General features: G+C 50.1%; 1 protein-coding gene across 1 annotated transcript in view; it reads right to left on the reverse strand.

Moving 5' to 3' along the window:
• The window catches only part of WDR97 (WD repeat domain 97), a 619,749-nt gene that overhangs the window by 23,690 nt on the left and 573,728 nt on the right, over window positions 1-22,331 (reverse strand). Inside the window, exon 27 of the mRNA XM_085604522.1 lies at window positions 12,847-12,902. Within this exon, the coding sequence (XP_085460648.1) occupies window positions 12,847-12,902 (56 nt within the window). The remainder of the gene's footprint in view (window positions 1-12,846; window positions 12,903-22,331) is intronic.

Below are 22,331 nucleotides of genomic sequence, written 5' to 3' on the forward strand. Positions count from 1 at the left end.
TAAGGGCAGGGCTAGAGTGGTTGGGTCTGATATCTGGGGGGGTGGGGCCGCCGGGGGTGTGTGTGTGCTCAAAGTGGGATGGTCCTCCACTAGATCGGGTAGGCCGTCATTTCCATTACTCTCATTGGTCCTTGAGCGTGGGCGGGTGAGCGGTCATCAGTGGGAATTGCGCAACTTGGGGGGGGAGTTGGGGGGAGGGGGGTAGATATCCGAGATGACACTCAAGTTCAAAGAATGTGTTTGTTTTGTTTTCTTAAAAAACGAAAATGTCCTTTGCGGTCCTATTATTGGGATGGTCCTCCACTAGATCGGGTAGGCCGTCATTTCCATTACTCTCATTGGTCCTTGAGCGTGGGCGGGTGAGCGGTCATCAGTGGGAATTGCGCAACTTGGGGGGGGGGAGTTGGGGGGAGGGGGGTAGATATCCGAGATGACACTCAAGTTCAAAGAATGTGTTTGTTTTGTTTTCTTAAAAAACGAAAATGTCCTTTGCGGTCCTATTATTGTGTAACTTGATGCTGCAGTGGCCTCTGGGGTACAGAGCCCTGCGTATATTGTGCAAATTACAAATAAAAATCTGTTGTTAAAAACAAAAAAGTGCTTTTAGTAGGGCATGGAGAGGTGTCTGTGTGATTTCACAAAGGTTTTTTATGCACACAGACTCACTCTCTCGTCTCTGTTTTGAAGGTCTGAAAAATGGTGCTTAGTTTGAAAAATATTATTTAAAGTGCTCCTAACACTACGCAGGACCCCCTTAAGCCCCCGCCGTCCTTGCTTCTCATAGAATGTATTTTCACAATAAATGCCAGTGTTATTGTTGGGAAATCTGAAGTTCACATCCCAAATCTTACTGACCAAGTTAAAGCCGCACCCTGCGGTGGAGCTCTCGGGGTGTAAGAGGAGAGTTTAATAGTCTGAACATCATAAGTGCAGAATCTACCACTTGTCAGCGTTGGATGCAACAGTCATTAGAAGAAGTCCCTGTTCATCAAAGAGGGGAGAGATCCCCATGATGGATTCTCGTTGCCGAGCCCTTGCGGCCAGGGACTGACATCTCAGTATCACAGATTCATCTCAATGATTCACAAATCTTCAGTTGCAAGTCGGAAGGAAAAGCGTCTCTTCGAGTCACTCAAGTTTTTCTTACCTGAGCTCTGTTGTGTCCTGCTGGACACAGTCTAGTGTTTTACCAGCCTCTCCCATGAGGGCTGGCCCATACACCCACCCCACACCCATCCAACACAGGCGTCACCAGGCGACGAAAAGGGGAGGGTCAAGAGCAAGCCCCCCTGCCCCGCAGGGGGCTATTGTTACGCCACTGGGGCCAAGCCTGCTCCCATTCCTCAACACAGCTGATGTGGGGGTACAACGAGTCTACCTTTCTTCCCAAAAGGTCTCCATGTTGGTTCCTGGCTGGCAGTGTGGATGACTGGCCTATGTACAGGGTCACTGGAATTATGTGAGTTTCTGCAGAATAGTGGGCTTGCTGCACTTGCCACATAATCCATAACCTTCTGCATAATTTGCAGATTTTAAGAAAACAAGTTTCTATCTCCAACGGATCAAAAGTTACTAAAAATGCTCCCTACCGCATGTGGCATGCCTTCTGTTGCACAGAGGCAGATCACCTTGCTGATTACTGTATGTTGGTGTTAAACTGAGATAAATCAGGTGAAACATTTGCCCTTACGGTGTGAATATGTGTAACAATGACAACATGTGAAGAAATACTGCTTCTACATATGCCACATTACGCTGCATAATTAGCTTTTTATTGCTGCATAATTTAGTGAATGCTGCCACATAATTTGTTCCCCTGCTTCTTAATTCCAGTGGTCCTGCCTATGTATTTATTGTATAAAGTTTCTTACTTTTTTTATCTGCAATGCTCAGGGTGTATATATACTTTAGTGCATGTATATGGCATGTGGTCATCCTTACATACTTTTGCGAATCATTGCGGCCTCACACCCCATGCATGTCCTGCAATGCCAGGTACTTGGCCATGGCTGTGTTCCATAACCGTCTCTTTAATTCACATCTCTCAGTTCCACCTTCCGGGGAGCGATTGCTTTTGGATTCATTCATAAAGCAATTTACCTTCTGTGAATGTATTTCTGGTGGATATTTAGTCTTCCTATAGATTCCTCACCACCATCCCTCATTTTCTAATGAGTTATTCCTGTGCATAGTAAGATCCTAAAGTATACACACATGTTCTGTGCCGCTGATACTCTCTGTTCCTCCCTGAACCCCTTGATGGGGTTTGGAAAACATACCTGGAACTGGCACCAGCACGCCGGTTGGCACCTAATATACTCTGTCATCACATCCTACAGGTTGTCATGGTTGAGGTTGCATGGCACCACCCGACAGCGCTAGAGAGTTATTGCTGGGCAAACATTTCCAGACCTGTCTGGAGCCTGAGGGAAATTCATAAGTTGAGGAGTCTACGGGAAGACTGCGTCTCAATCAGAAGTATCGTTACCGAAGGCAAGTGACTTCTGGTGAGTACTTCCTCTGCTGTTGTCAACATCTCCCATGTCCATGCTCGCCCGTCAGCTGGCTCTTGCATCTCAGTCACCTGGCTATTCAGTCTCCATCTTATGTTACCAGTCACAGCTTCAATCACTGAAGCTCAAAGACGCTTGTCTGTGGGATGTGGACCAGGGTCTCTCAGTTTAGATTGTGATACAGAGATTGGCTCAGCTGAAAAGGGTGCATCTGGTCTCTGCCTTGTCCTGCTTGGACCAGCGAAGACCACAGACCGCTTTTCACTAGGGAACTGTACATCTCTCTGTCGAGGTAATGTTTCTCCTTCTTGGTTGAAGGAGTAAGATGAAAGAACAGACGGCCTATAGGAAAGGCAGATACCAGCTTGAGTGGGCAAGACAGGCGTGTACGAGAAACCTACTTATATGGGTAGATAATATGAAAGGTGAACAAACTGAGAGAGGGGACGTTCTCGACCCTCCGGGGAGAAGTTATTGTCACTAATCGAAATGTCTTCAGAGTAAGTCAACAGATAATTCATATTCCACTGAAGATCAATAAACGGATAAGGAGAAAAGAAGTAACCATTTTATAAAATGCTCCACTTGTGGCATTTTAAGCAAAGATGGCTGCTTAGGGAGACAGACAAAGGTAGACAGCTCAGCCCAATATCATCTCACTGAAGCCAGTGCCAGACCCTGTGGGGCAAGAGACAAATTCTAGGCCTTGCGACCTGCACCAATGAACACATTTGTTTCATCAACCTGAATTAATGGATTTTGTATCAGATTTCTTGGAAGTCCCTAAGGGTGCATCAGAAGTGTTTGGGGTTGGGTAGAAGACCTGCCCATTCGGCTTCAAGAGCAGGTGTACCTTGTGCAGGTGAAGAAGTAGCTGAATGCAGAGTGCCAGCTGATTGGCTTACTAGATCCTGTGCATCCAACAGAGGGTGAACATGATATGCAATGCCCAACCCTTCGGCATGAGCAGAATCGGTGGGGACGCAGACTACCTGAATCTGAACATGTCCCACTGGGATCCATTCAGAAGGATGTGTATGACACACAACGCTGGGCACTTCTTTCTCTGGGCTGTAGCAAAGAGACCCATTTATGGACAGCCCAATCTAGAGGGGAATACTTTTTTCACTTTGGGGAAGTAGTTTCCACCCATGATCATCTAGTGAGAGAAGACTTGGTGCATCTGCTCCCAGCAAGAGGGAGCCTGCAAGGTGAGATACAAACAGGGCAATTCCCCATCGCTGTGCACACCACTACAGGCTGATCACCGCCCAGCACAGGATTTACAACCTCACGCGGCCAACTTTTTTAATATAATGGATGGTTGTGGTGACGTCTGACAGAATCTGAATGGAGCTACTTGAGATGCAAGCGAAAAATAATTCTTCTTAACAAGGCAGGCCGCCCTCACCTCCGGCATGTTTATGTGCAGGTGCTACTCCGATGCCGTCCAGTTGGGCACCCCAACCCAGCAAGGAGATGCTCTTAAGCGTGGAAGCCTGTGTCTGCAGTGGGTGAAGAGAGGACCCATCAAAGGTTTGGAAGCATTCATCCATCAGTGCAGAACCGGATAGACTAGCTCAAAGATCTGCAACCAAGTCAAGAGACTGCCTGGATGTTGTAGCCACTGGAGGGCCCTCATTCGCCAACTGGCGCATGACACCAAAAGGATGCACAAGCCATGAGGTCTAGCAGACGAAGGATGTACAGAACGAAGAGGCGTGTCTGAATCCGAAACATTGGAATCATCTCTTAAATATCACTGTCCTCTGAGGAGGAGGCAAAGCCTTTTTGTGGGTTGTGCTCTGCTCCTATGAAGGTTAGCCTCTGCATGGGCGTTAGATGAGTTTTCTGACGGTGATGGTAAAACCTATGGGGCATATCTACTATGCGGCGATATAAAATTATCGCCGCTTTTGCGGCCTTTTTCATACAAAAAGCGGCGATGATTTTATCGCAATATTAGCAAGGTCACGCGATCGTGTGAAACCTTGCCTTAGCGCCTGAATTCCTAACGCCCATCTTTGCATCTCGAATGAGATGCAAAGTGGGCGTTACTCCCCAGGATAACGGGAGAAATGTCGCTAAGTGACATTTCTCCTATTATCAAGCATCATGCAAAGCAGCATAGCGACAAGAAAAGTAGCGATAACCTCTGTTATCGCTACTTTCCTTACGCCTGCTTTAAAACTGACTTAGCCATGATATCCTATGAAAGATGGATATCATGGCTAAGTATGTGAGGCCCTATCAGCAAGCTATCGCCAAACTTCGTGGGATTATCGCTGGGTTTCCAGTGATAATCTCACGTTTGTCAGTTAGCACTAGGATTTTTATCGCTTTTGAGATAAGCGTTGCTAATAGCACGCTATCTCAGCGATAAAAATCCTAGCGCTAAGTGCGCTTAGCGATAATTATCGCCGGTTGTTGCTGATATGACCCCAAGTCATGAAGGAGGGTCATTGGGTGCTAAAGTCGTTCTTTGACCAGCGCCAGGGCCTTGTAGTTACAGGTCTGTCATCCAAGTATAGGAAATCATGGACTACTGAGCGCAGTGAAGCATCAACGGCCATCACTTTCATGAAGATATGTGGTGTGGTGTGGTCGTCAGTGCGAAAGGTAGGACAGTGAACTGATAGTGCTGGGACCCCACTGTGAATCCCAATAACACCTGAGACGGGGAAGACTGGAAGATGGAAATAGGCATCAACAAGGCCCAGGGTCATCAGCCAATCTGCAGAACCTGGCTCTGTGATAGAATTTTAAACCTGTCCTGTTGATTGAGCAGGCTGAAGACGCAAAAGCGAAGGGTCTTGGTCCTCCACCTTCTAGGGGACCAAGAAGGAAAGGAGTAAACTCCTTTGCCTCTTTCTTCCCGGGCAATCATTGCTCTGCCCCCTTAAGTCAGTAGGGTGAAGACGGCCACCTCTAAAATGGAGGCAGTGCTATTTGTGCAGCAAGAGCAGTCCACGGGAAAGGAAAGGCAAGGTAGTACCTACATACTCAAACTACGGCCCGGTGGCCGCATGCGGCCATCTTGACCTTCACATATGGCCCCCAGGTGACCATCTGCACTGGGCTGCTGGTTACCTGACAGAGCACCGACATTCATAAAGCTGTTAAATGGACAAGCATTTATCTACACCTTAACTAAAGTAAATGTAAAGAAGGTGCCCTGCTCAACTTATCTACTTAAAGAAATCTTGCACTAATCATGCAAAAATATGGGAAACTCTCTTCAAAATTCGAAGTGTATTTCATCAACATGCAGAAGCGTTTGACCGTAGTACATCAGGTTAAATCACTGAATTGAAAGGCATTAATTAAAAGTGATCATTTTCAAACATGAACTTAGAAACATTCATGCCCCTGTCCTGACAACAATGTCAATAGTGAAATGAAAGGCCGATCATGCAATAGGGTCCCACAAGACTAGTACCCCAACTACTGATGGGAGATACAGCCCCCTTTAGACTTCCCTATCCCCCCCGACGCTGATGCCGCAGACATCTCGCAGACGAACTGGAACCAACCACAAAACAAATACCTACCACAAAATATCTTTTCTGTAGACTCCCCGGACCCCTCCTATCCCCCTCCCACTCCCTCTCTCAGTTCACAGTTTCATGTTTAACCCCTGGCACCACAGAGTAGGCTCCTATATATTGGGAGCAAAAACATGGGCATTAATCAAAGAGGTACACCAGGATAGAGTGGGGGTCTACATACCAACCCGCGCCCTTGCGGAAACCCACATATTCAGGCACCTGGCATTAGTCAGCCCACCACATTTCGCACCCGATCACTGGAGGGGTAATATCCATGTACAATGTGCTGTTTCTTACTTGAACTATATGATGTATAATGAGATGGATGCTCCATAATGTGCTTATATCGTCTGACTGCCTGTGTACACCTGGCATAACGTCTTACTTGCAAATGTATAATGATGGACCATGGAAAATAAAACTCTCAATACATTTTGTTTAACAGAAACCATTGTCAATAGTGAACCAAGAGGCAGGTCATTTGTCAGGCGCCCAATATTGCTATTATAATTGAAACAACATTATAGTTTATTAAATCAATCAAACACAGAAGAAGGTTTGATACAGTGCACATTCTGCAGTCATGTATTTCATGGTGCTCTCATTTGTCGTTATGAAGAAAAAGGAGGCAAAGTGAAATTAAACAATTGCCTAGGATCACACAATTTGGTCAAGTGGGGAAGACAGGATTAATCTCAGGATTTCTGGTTTCACATTGTGCAATTCAGACACTGGATAAGTATCTCTTTCCCTTTCACGTTTTACATCAAATGTTGATGGTTTGTCTTTATTTATTGGCGCATGAGGTTACAGCGTGGGTGGCAGACAGAAGCCATGTGAAGGCTCGGTTTGTTGTCCACACCATGTACATGCTTCGCTTCCTCGTACGCCCACCTTACACCACCCAACCGTCCCCCTGATTGCATCAATCCAGCATGCCTCAGTGCATGCCACAGAACATAAGTTTTGGCTCCTAGAGAAATGGTTGTGAGAACTACCCATGACCTACAAGGATAATAAGACAGCAAACAGCCGTGATCTCCCAGTTAGTGGAAAAGTAGACTCTCCACCCTTCTGGGAAACAGTTGTGTAAAAGGCTTAGGCAGAGAGTGTTTAAGTCAGCAGAATGACCGAGGAAAGCAGAGCAGGGGATCTAATGTTGAATGTCCAAAGAAACATCGGCGGACCTCTAGTTCCGCACCTCACGCCAGTTCCAATTAGTAATGTTTCTGCACAGCCAACCCCAACGCCAGCCGTTGTTTAGCGTTTCTGTGCTCCAGATCAAGAGTTGTTGATGGTGAAATGGGGGTGCGCACGTCATAAAGTCCAATAGTCAGGTAGTAGTATAAAAATATATAGTGCTTTATTTTCAAATCTTAAGATTCTCCAAACTAAGACACTCAGCCTGAGTGTCTCAGTTTGCTGAATCTTAAAATGTAAAAATAAAGAACTATGTATTTTTATACTACTACCTGACTATTGGACTTTATGACCTGCGCACCCCCATTTCACCACCGGATCTAATGTTGGTGATGCTATACCCTGTGGAAAGACGCAGTAGATCTATTGCAGTGTTTAGAGTGGGTGCGAAGGTTGGCCCTGCTGTGAGTGTTGTGCCCAAGAGTAACCTTGACACGAACTATATTTTTGGTGGAGTTACTTTTCTGGGGAGGCTACGCCCAGCAAGGAAGCAGTGACGCTACTGTTTTGAAGAAATCCAGGGATGAGTCAGCTGTCTCTCTCAATAGCCGCTCACCATGAAAGGGCATGTCCACGAGGATTAACTCTGCACTCCTCCAGAAAAGCCAGTGAAATGCATCCGAACAAATCAGCGCCCTGTGATGGCTGTGCCTGTGAACCGAGCCATGGTGTCCACGGAAACCAGGACGCACATCGGGATGTCTTTGGAGATCTCCAAATGATCGTTTAGCAAGTCAGAAAATGGCTTTTGTATGTGTTCTAGTAGGCTGGTGACCATACCTTTGCCACTTCCCACAGAGCCTGGACATAGTAGGACCGAAGACTGGTGGCATTTGCTGTACCAGTGGCAAGTATGCAGCCCTGAAGAATGTTCAGCTCATGGAGTATAGCTTATTCAACTCTGTCTGAAGGCACATTAGGAAAGGCACATGGGTTCATTTTCGAGGAAAATCATTTGGACCACTCGACTATCTGGTGAAGGGATTATTGACAAACATTGTAGGCCAACTAGGCCAGGTCTAGGTCACCAGGCTATGTGTCTGTTTACTGCTGGAACCAAAAGGATTTCTCCAAAGCAGCTAGAGCATGTTCGAAGAGGACCTCATAAAAGGGATGCAAAGGCTTGGCACCTGTGGAGCATAGTGCCAAGAAATTAGTCAAAATGTTGGATTTTAACCTCAAGGGAGGCCAGAGCTATCTTTAACTCCTCCTAAAGGGAGGTCAGAGTTCTAATGGACATCCTCATATGACCAAGTATCCAGGCCTCCTGTTTTTTATAAATCAAAATATATGCCACCATCATTGTTATAGGGGGGGGTGAGGGGGACATATCCGCCTCTTGGTCATTGTCATTAGGCATTTAGATGCAAACATATCTTCCAGTCGGGTACATTTCTAGGCCCTGGGGACGTGCTCTGCCAACATGCTTTGACATTTTCTTTCACCATTGGGTTATTGCAGCAGACCTCCAGTATGGCTCTAGAGGCGGCTCAGGGAGTGATGTCTGTGTCCAGTTGAAGATGTCGCTGACCAAACGGGTTACTGAACCTTGACACCGTAGCTCAAGCGCAAGGGGGTGCGGAGTCTAGAGACACTGCAGTCGGAGCACACTAGTGTCCCAGAAGCACAGAAGAGTTATCCTGAACAAATCCAACAGAGCTACCTGTGCAGAGCCAGCCGATCAAGGAGAACTTCAGCTTCATTATCATTAGTGCGGAGATTTTCTCAGATGAGGAAGAGTCTGGTGTCCGAACTGTCCTGACAGCAGGACTATTTTCACGTGCCCTATAGAGCTTTTATTTTTGGGGGGAAGAGCATCCTTTGGGAGATCATTCCTGCTCAAGATACTTACCTGAAGGAGAGCCTTTCGGCGCTTCCCTGTGGGCCTTGGCCAAACTGGCTTTCCCCATCGCTACAGGGGAGACATCTGATGTAGTTGCAGTAAAGAGGCTGACAAACTCTGCCACTGGGACATGGAAAGCACTATGGACTAATTGCACTAATTGCGTGCTTTGTCAATGTCCCCTGCCGGATATTCTGGCATGCCGTAGTAATGCATTGCTCAACGAGGGGAAGGGCCCGCAGAAACTAGGGACAGAAGTTCTTCTATGGAAATGCTTATTGTTAAATGCCAGGTTGCTGGTTAAACATAGCCTGGAATGCAGTTTGTTAATGGAAGAGCACCAGATTAAGATGGCTTTTATCACGAAGGCATGGACTGATAACACCTCAGGTCCTGACATAGTGAAGGCTTCGCCTGTAAACTTTGTTTGTCACACGTTGGACCGACCCTCAAGAAGAGGGGGAGGGCTCGCTGTTATCTATCACAGTTGTCAGGAGCCCTCCTTTTCTATAGGCTCCAACCAAGCATGTGAAGCTTTGTCTATTAGTGTCCGCCTCTCCCCCCAAAATACTTTTAAAGCGCTGCTGATCTATCGTCCTCCAGGGCCTAGAGGCGCGTTCTTGGTCTCGCTCAGCGCTTTGCTGGAGGATGGACTGTGCTTGACCTCCTTCACCATCATCGGAGATTTTAATTTTTATCTGGAAGATGCCTCAGATCCGGATAATAAAAGACTTATGGATCTCATGTACGGAGGGGGGCTAGATCAAAGTGTGGTTGTACCATCGCACATAGCGGGGCATACCCTGGATGGTATTTTCTCTAATAACTCCGGTTTGGACATATTGGATATTTTGCCGCTTCCATGGACAGAACACGCAGCTATCATTTTCACGCTTTCACAAGTGCCTCAGATCCAGGCTGACCCCAAGCCAAGGGATAAGATTGCTATCCGGGCATGGAAAAACATAGATGGGTCTGAGATGGGCAATTTTCTTACCTTAATTACCCCCAGCATTCCAGCAGATGTAGACAAAGCAGAGGAGATGTACTCAAAGTGGATTGAGAGGGCTTGTGATAAATTTGCGCCAGTTAAACTTTTTACTCCAAGGCGGGCTTTGCCCTCTGCCTCTTGGTTTTCCGACACTCTGCAAAAACATAAAACTGACTGCAAGAGGCTTGAGAGGATTTGGAGGAATGGGTACAGTTCCAACAATAAAGAACAGTATAAAGAGAGCCTTACGATCTACAAGAAATTAATAACAGAGGCCAAAAAAGCCTACTTTGCTGATCAGATAAAAAAGGCCAATTCTTCTTCCAGAGAATTGTTTAGGGCCATTACGAATCTTACGATCCCCACTAAACCCATCACACATCGCAGTCCAGCACTGTGCGATTCGCTAGCCGCCTCTTTTCAGAACAAGGTGGAAGGGATTTTTTCCTCCTTCTCCAATTCTCAAGGAGAGGCAGGGGAAGCAGCAATTAGCCGTTTTAGTCCGCTACAGACTGAGGAGGTCATTGGCCTTCTGCAGGCTGCCCGGTCGGGAGCGCCTAGTGATCCCTGCCCGGTGGCGGTACTTAAAATCTGTCCTGAGGTCATTGCTCCTACACTTACCCCAGTGTTCAACACCATCATTGACTCGGGTAACTATTCTAGGAGGTGGAAAGTCGCCTCTATCCTTCCCTTAATAAAAAAACCTAGTCTTGATAAAAATGACCCTAATAGCTACAGACCCATATCCCATCTCCCACTTTCTGCTAAATTGCTGGAGAAAGCCATAAATAGGCAATTAAGTTATTTATTTCAGAGAACCAAGGCACTCGACCCCACGCAGTTTGGGTTTCGTGCAGGTCATAGCACGGAACTGGCCTTGATTAAGGCCACGGAGGAGGTTAGAGTTGCAGTTGACCAGGGAGGGGTGGCTGTCCTGATTTTGTTGGATCTGTCGGCAGCCTTCCACGCGGTCCATCATGGGGTGCTGATAGACCGGTTGTTGAGGGCAGGGGTGGAAGGCACTGCCTGGAGCCTCCTGAAAGCTTTTTTGTCCGACAGAATCCAGACAGTAGAGCTGGGGACTGATAAGTCCAAACCCTTTGCCCTCCCTTGCGGGGTACCACAGGGCTCTTCTTTGAGCCCCACGCTTTTCAACATTTATGTCAGCCCGTTGGCAGCATTGATAAGATCTTTTGGCCTGCAACTCACCTCCTATGCAGATGACACACAAATCGTGTTATCCATACAGAGAGGATCTCAAGTGGATATGGCCGCGAGGTGCCACGATTGCCTGAAAGACATTGCGGGCTGGATGGCCTCGAACTGCCTCAAATTGAATGCAGGGAAGACTGAGGTCATGATATTCGGGAACAATCCTAACATCTGGACTCCGGATATGTGGCCTGATGCACTGGGGAAGCCACCAGTCCCCACATGCAAGGCAAAGAATTTGGGAGTGATCATGGACCAGAAACTGGATTTTGGGGAGCAGGTTAGTGGAGTGGTTGCGACATGCTTCCATATCCTCAGGATATTGAGAAAAAATAAATTTTCTCTTCCAGCCGATGGTTTAGGTTAGCAGTCTCAGTCCTTATTCTGTCGCGTTTGGACTACTGTAATAGTCTGTACCTGAACCTGAAAAAAAAACATCTGTACAGACTACAGATGGTTCAAAACGCGGCGGCGAGACTGCTAACAGGCATTCCAAGGTTTGCCTCTGTACGAGAGGGACTCTGGCAATTGCACTGGCTGCCGGTATCCAGACGAGCTCAATTTAAGGCACTATGCACGGTTTTCAAAGCATTGAAGGGCATTGGCCCAGAGTTCTTGAATAGGTGCTTCGATTTGTATGTGCTCGGGAGAGCTCTGCGCTCCTCCGAAAGCAAACTAGTGGCGGTGCCCCGAATAAAAAGAGGCCAGTTGGGGAGGAAATACCTTTTCCTTTGGTGCCACGAAAGCTTGGAACAGTCTGCCGGCGCATATCAGGAAGGCCAAGGAGCTCCTCTCTTTTAGAAAGGGGCTGAAGACTTGGTTATTTAGGGATTGAGCCCCCCGTTCTCCGGGGAATCAGTGTGCAGTGCCAGGACACCCTTGGGTTTAAGTGTGCTTTATAAGCTCCTAATAATATTAATGGACCACATCTATGAGAGATAAACTGATGCCAGTGCACTGGTTGGCACCTACTGTAATCTGATGTGGTCACGTCTGGCGAACGGAGTTGCAGCTGAAGTCACTTGACACCAGATGGAGATGTTGGAAGCATATAGATCGGAAAAATCTTCCAGGCGAGTCTTGCACCTGGAGGGATGTTCATGATTGTGCTGGTGTGGCAGCTGAAATCAGTGCTGGCGCTAGGGAGAGGGGAGGAAAGAGCCATATCTTTGTAGATATGTTGCTCTCCCCTTCTCCCTCCCTGTTACGCAACACAGCGCAGTATTTTTGGCTGCTATACTGCGTTCCGTGACACCTTTGAGAATTTGGGCCACAGTGTATTGGAAGCAGAAGATAGCGTGACGAGGAACAGAGCAGAGAGAAGGGTAGTGTAAAGACCTATGTGAGACAAGGCCAAGGGTCCTGGTGGCAGAGGGAGACGAGGGCCACAGGGATCGGAAGAAGGAAGGGATGGAGAATGGCGAGATGCGTTTGTTTAATGATCAGTGAAGAGACAAAGCTAAGTGTCCTAAAGGTAGAGGGAGGAGGAGGACGGGGAAGGGGTTTTGTATCAGAGGCACACCACTGTGCAATACTCACTTTTTCTTGTTCTCATCATACTATGGGTCTCTCCAAGCCTCAGGATGGCATCGCTCCTGTCAAGAAAGAGGAATGTTGGTCAGACTATGTAATAAATGCTGGTCAATAATCCATGAGTTAATCACAAAAATCCACTGTCCTTAGATTCTACTGCAGCCTTTTTAGGTCTGGTGTTAGCCAAGAACTTTTGATTTGCAAAAAACAATATATATGTACAATATATGTACCTAAAGGGGCTTTCAGTCAGCTTTCGTCATCCATTGGTCTGTTGGTGGGTCATTCCCATTTTGCTTCCCACCCACTACAGCATACAGCATGGGGCAGGGGTCCGCCCACTTCAGCCACAGGATAACTTCACTTCGGATGACTGCATTTTGCTCTTTCACAATGAGCACATTCACACACAAGCTAGTTCCCTTTTGTTCCAGTGTGTGTTCTTTAGGTTTCTCCTGCACAGTGCTTGCGCTTTGCTTGTGAAATCTATTGTTTTTAATATAAATCTTAAAAGGGGCTTGCATTCTGCCCCCTCGCTATCCTGGCTTTTCATTGGTTCCTGTACTTGCCACTTACATTTCATCTATTTCTATTGGCTGTAGCATGTTTTCCTGCATTTACCAATGCTTGTTCCGCATGTACTTCTCTAATTAGTTTCCCGAAGATGAAATACTCTTAACATCTGATTTGGTGGAACTATTTCTTAATAAAGTTTTGCCTCTTTCTGCTTTTTTGACTTTAAATTAAATGAGCAGATTAATATTGCTCAATTTATCACCCGGAGAGATTTGCCCAGAATCACAGGATTTTGCACCGCTGAGACTAGAACCAGGATCCTCGGCTCTCGAGTCAGCAGCTCTGGCTGTTGCACCACATCCTCTCCACTCCCATGATACTTGTTTTGAATTTGGTATCCGGCATCGGTTTTACAAACCTCATCATCCAACTACAGGCAATCGCAACCAAACCGTAAGTACTGTGGAGGTTTCGGTTTCATTTAATAATCTCTTTTGTTTCCTGCCACAGGGAATGCAAAATCCAGCTTCGGATAGCAAAGTTTCGCAGTAATTTGCTTGCAGTTGCTTCGAGGTGTAAATCCGTGCCTGGTTAATTTATGTTACAGTACTGTATTGTGGTAAAACCGCATCAAATAATTACATTATTGGAATGAGAGATGTAATTGATGGTTTTGAGTGTTGGTTTTTGTGTCCGCAGTGCTTTACTTGGGTGACGTCATGTCAATAATACGAATCTATTGTAGTTTGGCCTCTACTCTGTCTTTAATTCCACTAGATGGCGCTGCAAGCTTTCATCTGTCACAGATATTACACTAGCCTGCAGGATCTGCTTGGTTCGAGTTTATTAAACTGGTAGCTTCTTTGGACAAACACACCCATCACGTGCATTGTGCGACTCATAATCAAATTGGAACACAATGGCAAAATAATGTTAAAAGTATAAAAAAAACATAAATCTACATTCTATTGTAGCTTTAAAAAAGTCTTCCCATTGGAATGTGCAATACATGCTTGCACGTGGTATTTTAGTAGCGAGAGCTATATCAAAAGACTGCGGAGCTCCATACAGGTTGGAAGGCAGTGACCAAGTGACATAGTAAATCTAAGGGGCATATTCTCAAAAACGTGTGATAATCATCGCAAAAGTAACTTAACGCAACCTACAACATCGCAGTCTATCGCAGGAAATTTACGCTGTATTAACCAAGTATTCACAACACGGCAGTACCATGCGATAGTCACCAGATAACACGTCAAATGGCCGCGTTAAAATCAACACCACGCCGCAAAAATGCGAAACATGAATGCAAAAAAAAAAAGCTGCGATGAGGCCAAGCGTGATACAAAAAGCAGTGAAAACCAGCCACAGGCCTGAAAATCCCAGGCGTCTGGCGGGAAAATGCACTATAAAAGCAGAACAAGAAAAACACACCAGAAATAATCAAAAGTGCGCATCACCATGGATGCACCCTGACCGAGTGCAGAGGCCAACGCGAACCACACAAGCCCCATAGACCACCAGCAAGGTACAACGGGGTCGGGGAAAGCCAGGGAAAAGAAGGAGAGGAAGACTGGGTGCAGTCCGCAGCAACACAAGACCAGCATCACAGATATGACAGAGCACTACCAGCAACCAGACTACCTGGAATGCAGCCGGAGTGTCGAGAAAGCCAATGGATGAGGTCAAGAGGCGCTGGCATGACCTGAAAACCTAAACGAGGCACAAAGACGCTGGCAACAGGAAGGCAGCAACGGCGACAGGAGATGGGAGTCCTGCGCCACAGGAGGAGCAGGAGAAAATGGAGGCCAGTCATCAGTGTGGAGACGTTGCAAAGAGGTGGGAGTACGGACACAGCTCGACAGGACCTGACACAACAACAGTGTGAGTAACGACCAGGGACTGGGGGGACGGGGGGAGATGGGAAGAATGGCACACATGAACAATCAAGTATAGCACAGTGCACATCCACAATAACCCAGGATCTTGTCACTCATCCCCGTGGCACACTGCAGCACACACACATAGCAATCACAGCACATCCCATGACAATGTGGCACCAAGTGCAACACCGATACTGCAGAACAGGGGACACAACTGGGTCCAGTCAAGCGCAGCTACAGGCCAATCACATTGGACAGAGCAGGGAACTGTGAGATGCATATACACGGGTACAAACTCACATCCGTCATGTAGTCCCAATGTCCACCCCCACCCCCAAATTGCCAGCACCACCCAAACGGTCACAATGTACATTGTCACACAGTCTGCATGTAAACAAGAACAATGCGTAAACATAAATGTCAACACAATGTCAACATGCATCTCCCCTTTCACATTGCAGAGGGACAAAAAACACCTCCAGCAGGTCAGACCAGACAACCCATCAGTGAAGCCGGAGACGACCACCACACCGACTCCCAAAACAGCTCATGGACTTCTCAGGCAACCAACCCACAGGAGCAGGGCAGCCAAGCTACATAGAGAAGACCCCAGCCCCTGCACAGACCACACAGCAGGAAGCACCCGTCACCACGGCTGGCTCCCAACACTTCACCGAGGCACACATCGCATTCCAATGCCAGGTGTCAGAATGCCAAAAGGAGGTGGCCGAACAGGTGCGGGTGGGCTCAGAGCTCATGGAAGCCGAAGTATATCACATACGTGGGTGTTCAAGTCCCACAAAGGAGACCCACACCGCAACAGATACACATGCATGTGCACATGTCCTGCAATGAACCACGCCCAGAGCCACGGAAGAATCATTCACACCTGACCCTGGACCTCCGTACGACGGCCCAGTCCACTCCTCATATGCATTGAGTGGCTGACGACAAAGCTAATGTCCAAGGTCTTACCCGCTGCCTGCGGTGACATGTCTGCATCCGCTGTACACATCACAATGTAATGTCGTGGGGTCCCGGGCCCTCATGCATACAAGACCACAGGGACACACGCATATATCATGTTGACCTGGCTACGGGCACGTGCGCCCGGCCCCTTTATTGGCAGGGCCACATGTATAGTGATGCCTGTGCTGGATTGGTGTGGGGTGAGTATAAGCCAGCCCGCACGGAGTGCTTGTGCTGGCAACAACTTGAACAGTGAGCAACAGTGCAATGGAAACAGAAAATACCTGCATAACAGAGTCAACTGCTGAGCAACATGGAGGGAGCCGGAGCAAGGACAGCGGTCACCCAACATTCGAACAGAAGTGTCCGTGAGTTGCAGTGCACTGAGGTTGAGGCACTAGAGATGAGCGTGCTCATGGGTTAGTACTGATGCAGATGCAGTGGGGTGTGTTACACCAGCATCAACTTCCTCATCAACGTCCCAGGTCTCTCACTCTGCCTGTAGTGACATTGCTGCGCAACCTCTCCACAGCACAAAACTCAATCAGTAACGGTCCATGGGTTGCGGTGCACTGAGTCAGTGGCACCTGGAGTGCTGAGCAGGGGATCAGGCAGATGATGGCATCCACGACAGGCCTGAGCAACTCCGTTTGTCTGCCAGTACCACTGTTTCGACTCTGGCAGATGGTGGATGGAGTTGGCCCTTGCGATGGTGGCGTGTGCCACCTGCGGTGATGCGACGTCCGGGCCGGTCAGGACTTGATTTGATGTGTGAGCCCTGGTGGTCCACAGTTGAGGCCGGATGCAGCGGGTCTACATGCACATGGCATTGATGACCCCAAGACCACCGTCACAGAGGTCATCCAATATTCATTCAGACAGGGTCCCTGACGTGAGCTGCACAGAGTTAGTGGCCCCGGATGCACAGCGGTCGGTGCAGGCACACCGCCACGGGACGGTGACTCACGGTGCACGCAGACTGGGTGGGTCCTCATCGATGTCCGAGGTGAATGTGCTAGAGGGTTGCAGGGGACAGTGGAAGGTGTGCTCCAGGGCATGATGCAGAGGTCTGATCCAGAAGCAACAAATGGAGGAGTGGAAAGCGGCAGCCTCGCTGCCACCACCAATTCGGCGACAGCCACCTGAGGATGAAAACTACCCCCTAGTCCATAGAATCAGACTGCACCAATGCACGACCAGAGAGTGTCCATGAATGTTGGGGAACAGACTTAGTGGCACCGGGGCTGGGAGGGGGTGCTGTCTGCGAAGATGCCGGTACACTGATATGAACTCCGCCATCGCTAAATCAAGACTCTGTGACCTAATGGACTGCAGTGTAGGCCGGAGGCAGCGGTCAGCAGTGGCCGACAGCCACGTGTTGTTGGCTCACAATGCACAGAGTTAGTGACACCAGGGCAGTTGTCGGTAGTGTTCGATTACCTCCGAAATGATGTTCCTATTCCCTCCGGACTGCAACGCGTCATCCTCTTTCGACTCTCCTTGCGTTCAATGATATGGATTCTGCCTTTGAATAATTGATGTTCAGTTCCAAATCTGTGACCTACTCGTGCACAGCGTAGGCCGAGGGCACTAGTCCGCGTGGGCCCACAGACACGTGTGGTTGTAATGCTATGCACATACTTGGTGGCACCACATCGAAGGGAGTATAGTGACATGAACTCTGCCTTAAATAATGTTCACTGCCATGGTGTAATCAAGACTCCGTTCCAAATGTGTGACCTACTTGTCCGCTGTACATGCCGGTGGAGTACGTCAACAAGTAAGGAGTACTGCGGGCCTGTGTTGCGGAGGCTGTGATGGTCTGAGGTGGCTGCCACCGTTGCAGGCCTCGGGCTTGGAGACTGCACCGGCACGTGGTGGGCCCTCTTCGACACACACCAGGGTCGGCAGGTGGGCATTGAGGCATGGGTGCGCAGGGGCGGGCAGGACTGGTTCGGGGACCAGTTTCCCAGGGTGCAGCAGGCATACAGGATCCCTGGCGACTCCGCTCACGGTGTTGGCCTCGTGGCGGGGTGAGAGGCTCCGACCTGGCAGAGACATTGGGCATTCCGAAAGAGGACCACGCCCAGTCACGTGCCTTTTATTCACACCCCTACGCTGGCCTGGCGTACGCCGGGCCAGCCCACTCCGCTCACACTTACGGGGGGACATAACAAGCTACATTTCCGTGATCTTCCCCACTGGCTGGGGTGACATGGTTGTGGCCACTGTCAACTAAACTCCAAACACCAGCGGTGTGTATCGAAATGGATATGTGTGTGGTCTGCATACTGCAGTCTGGCCATCACATCCACGCCACACTTGGCATTGTGTACAGTCTCATTCATGGGTCGTTTGCCTCCTTCGCACATGCCTGGTCCCCACCTCTTCCGATATTCTGCTATTGTGTGGCCAAGGTGCCAAGCCGTTGATGGCTAATGTACATGGCTGGCCCAGGTTTATTTTATTTATTTATTTAGGCAACTTAAAAAGTGCGCAAATACCTTTAGGTGTCTCGGCGCTGCGGACTAGGCAGAGAGAAAGGCCAGGCGCGGGTGGTTATTGGTTGAAAAGCCAGGTCTTTAATTGTTTCCGGAATGTAAGTAGGGTGGGACTGGTCTTGATGTGAAGGGGGAGTGTGTTACATAGTTTGGTGGTGGCGACCATGAATCTTCTGTAATCCCAAGAAGCTTTCATGGTTCGGGGAACAATCAGCAGGTTCGCTGCTGATGAGCGCATGGGTCTGCTGGGCTTGTAGGAGCAGAGAGTTTTCCTAAGAAACTCGGGTCCAGTGTCGTGGATTGCCTTGTATGCAATGCATAGAGCCTTGAACTTGGTTCTGCTCCTGATGGGTAGCCAGTGGAGCTGCCGCATCACCTTGGATATTGGTTTGAATTTGGGGGTGGCTGTCAGAATCCTGGAGGCTGCATTCTGCACCAGTTGTAACTTATTTAGGACTCTTTCTTGAGCATTGATGAGTAGACCATTATAGCAGTCAACCTTTGACGTAACCAATGTACTGATGAGAGTCCTGCCGGCGCTGGTTGGGAGAAAAGGTAGGAGTTTTTTTTATCATCCTGATATCATAAAAGGATGCAGAAATGACTGCGTTGGCATGGTGTATGAATGACGTCGAACATAACACCCAAATTTCTGACCTTTGTGACGGGGGACGGCGGTGAGCCTAACTTAGCTGGCCACCAAGTAGGGGACCAGCTAGGGGAGAGGTTGCCAAAAGTCATCACCTCCATCTTGTCTGAGTTTAATTTAAGGCAGTTGTTTGCCATCCATACACTGATGGCTAGCATTCCCTCTTGAAAGTTTACCACAACTTCCCCTCCGTCGTTGTGTACTGCTAGCACCAGTTGTGTGTTATCGGCATACGACGTTAGGCCCATGCTGTATGTTTTGATGACCCTCCCCAGGTCCGACACGTATATATTAAACAAGGTCGGACTCAGCGATGATCCTTGTGGCACACCACATGGGAGAGCAAAAGACAGGGAATTGAAGTCACCGAGTGTCACTAGTTGAGTCCGATTGGATAGGAAAGAGGCCAGGAGGGCCTTGGCTTTATGTGTGATGCCGATGGCTGCAACACGGTTGATCAGGGTTGCATGATCGACTGTGTCCATCAATTGTTTGTTGTAACGCTTTTCGCCCTAAGTGGGATGGGTATTCCCAGACGTGGGACCCGTGCTCACTATGCCACTGGAGTCAAGCTATCCTGGCTGATGACGGCTGATAGCCAGAAACCGGTCCTAGGATGCTTGATTCCGGTCCAGATAAGACATGGCTTGGCAGTTCGGGCTGGACTGTTCCCATGAGGCACAGGGTCAAGACTGATTTGCATATGGCCATGTCTAAACTGGGGTGGTGTAGTGGGCAAAAGAACGATGGATTTAACCCAGATCTCTTGACTGGGGGAGAATGTCTGCATTGTCAGCATTCCGTCCATCAATTGTTTGTTGTAACGCTTTTCGCCCTAAGTGGGATGGGTATTCCCAGACGTGGGACCCGTGCTCACTATGCCACTGGAGTCAAGCTATCCTGGCTGATGACGGCTGATAGCCAGAAACCGGTCCTAGGATGCTTGATTCCGGTCCAGGGAAGACATGGCTTGGCAGTTCGGGCTGGACTGTTCCCATGAGGCACAGGGTCAAGACTGATTTGCATATGGCCATGTCTAAACTGGGGTGGTGTAGTGGGCAAAAGAACGATGGATTTAACCCAGATCTCTTGACTGGGGGAGAATGTCTGCATTGTCAACATTCCGTCCATCAATTGTTTGTTGTAACGCTTTTCGCCCTAAGTGGGATGGGTATTCCCAGACGTGGGACCCGTGCTCACTATGCCACTGGAGTCAAGCTATCCTGGCTGATGACGGCTGATAGCCAGAAACCGGTCCTAGGATGCTTGATTCCGGTCCAGGGAAGACATGGCTTGGCAGTTCGGGCTGGACTGTTCCCATGAGGCACAGGGTCAAGACTGATTTGCATATGGCCATGTCTAAACTGGGGTGGTGTAGTGGGCAAAAGAACGATGGATTTAACCCAGATCTCTTGACTGGGGGAGAATGTCTGCATTGTCAGCATTCCGTCCATCAATTGTTTGTTGTAACGCTTTTCGCCCTAAGTGGGATGGGTATTCCCAGACGTGGGACCCGTGCTCACTATGCCACTGGAGTCAAGCTATCCTGGCTGATAGCCAGAAACCGGTCCTAGGATGCTTGATTCCGGTCCAGGGAACACATGGCTTGGTAGTTCGGGCTGGACTGTTCCCATGAGTAGGGGTGGGCGGAAAATTCCGTTCCGCCAGCGTAGAATAAAAAAGCAAGCCACCCCGGCTCACGGGCCCGGTCCTTGCTTCTGAAAGCAGCCAGGCCGGGGAGCCTCCTCCGGGCACACGGAGCCTAGCAAGGCCCGGGGAGAGCCTCCCCGGGCCCCGGTGGACCCCCGTCCCCAGCGCCCGGACCCTCCGCTGGCTTGCGGGACAGGGGGCTACCGCACCCCGGGACGGAGCTCCAGCACCGGGCCCAGCTTCCTGGACCCCCAGCCAGGCCGGGGAGAGCCTCCCCGGGCCCCGGTGGACACCCTGTCCCCAGCGCCCGGACCCTCGGCTGGCTTGCGGGACAGGGGGCTCCCGCACCCCGGGACGGAGCTCCAGCACCGGGCCCAGCTTCCTGGACCCCCAGCCAGGCCGGGGAGAGCCTCCCCGGGCCCCGGTGGACACCCTGTCCCCAGCGCCCGGACCCTCGGCTGGCTTGCGGGACAGGGGGCTCCCGCACCCCGGGACGGAGCTCCAGCACCGGGCCCAGCTTCCTGGACCCCCAGCCAGGCCGGGGAGACCCTCCCCGGGCCCCGGTGGACACCCTGTCCCCAGCGCCCGGACCCTCGGCTGGCTTGCGGGACAGGGGGCTCCCGCACCCCGGGACGGAGCTCCAGCACCGGGCCCAGCTCCCGGACCTCCAGCCAGGCCGGGGAGAGACTCCCCGGGCACCGGTGGACACCCTGTCCCCAGCTCCCGGACCCTCGGCTGGCTTGCGGGACAGGGGGCTCCCGCAACCCCGGGACGGAGCTCCAGCACCGGGCCCAGCTTCCGGACCTCCAGCCAGGCCGGGGAGAGACTCCCCGGGCCCCGGTGGACACCCTGTCCCCAGCTCCCGGACCCTCGGCTGGCTTGCGGGACAGGGGGCTCCCGCAACCCCGGGACGGAGCTCCAGCACCGGGCCCAGCTTCCGGACCCCCAGCCAGGCCCGGGGAGAGACTCCCCGGTCCCCGGTGGACACCCGACCCCAGCGCCCGGACCCTCGGCTGGCTTGCGGGACAGGGGGCTCCCGCACCCCGGGACGGAGCTCCAGCACCTGGCCCAGCTCCCGGACCTCCAGCCAGGCCGGGGAGAGCCTCCCCGGGCCCCGGTGGACACCCTGTCCCCAGCGCCCGGACCCTCGGCTGGCTTGCGGGACAGGGGGCTCCCGCACCCCGGGACGGAGCTCCAGCACCGGGCCCAGCTCCCAGACCTCCAGCCAGGCCGGGGAGAGACTCCCCGGGCCCCGGTGGACACCCTGTCCCCAGCTCCCGGACCCTCAGCTGGCTTGCGGGACAGGGGGCTCCCGCAACCCCG

Source organism: Triturus cristatus, chromosome 5_1 (genome assembly GCF_964204655.1).
Source record: "Triturus cristatus chromosome 5_1, aTriCri1.1, whole genome shotgun sequence".
NCBI classification, from domain to species: Eukaryota; Metazoa; Chordata; class Amphibia; order Caudata; family Salamandridae; genus Triturus; species Triturus cristatus.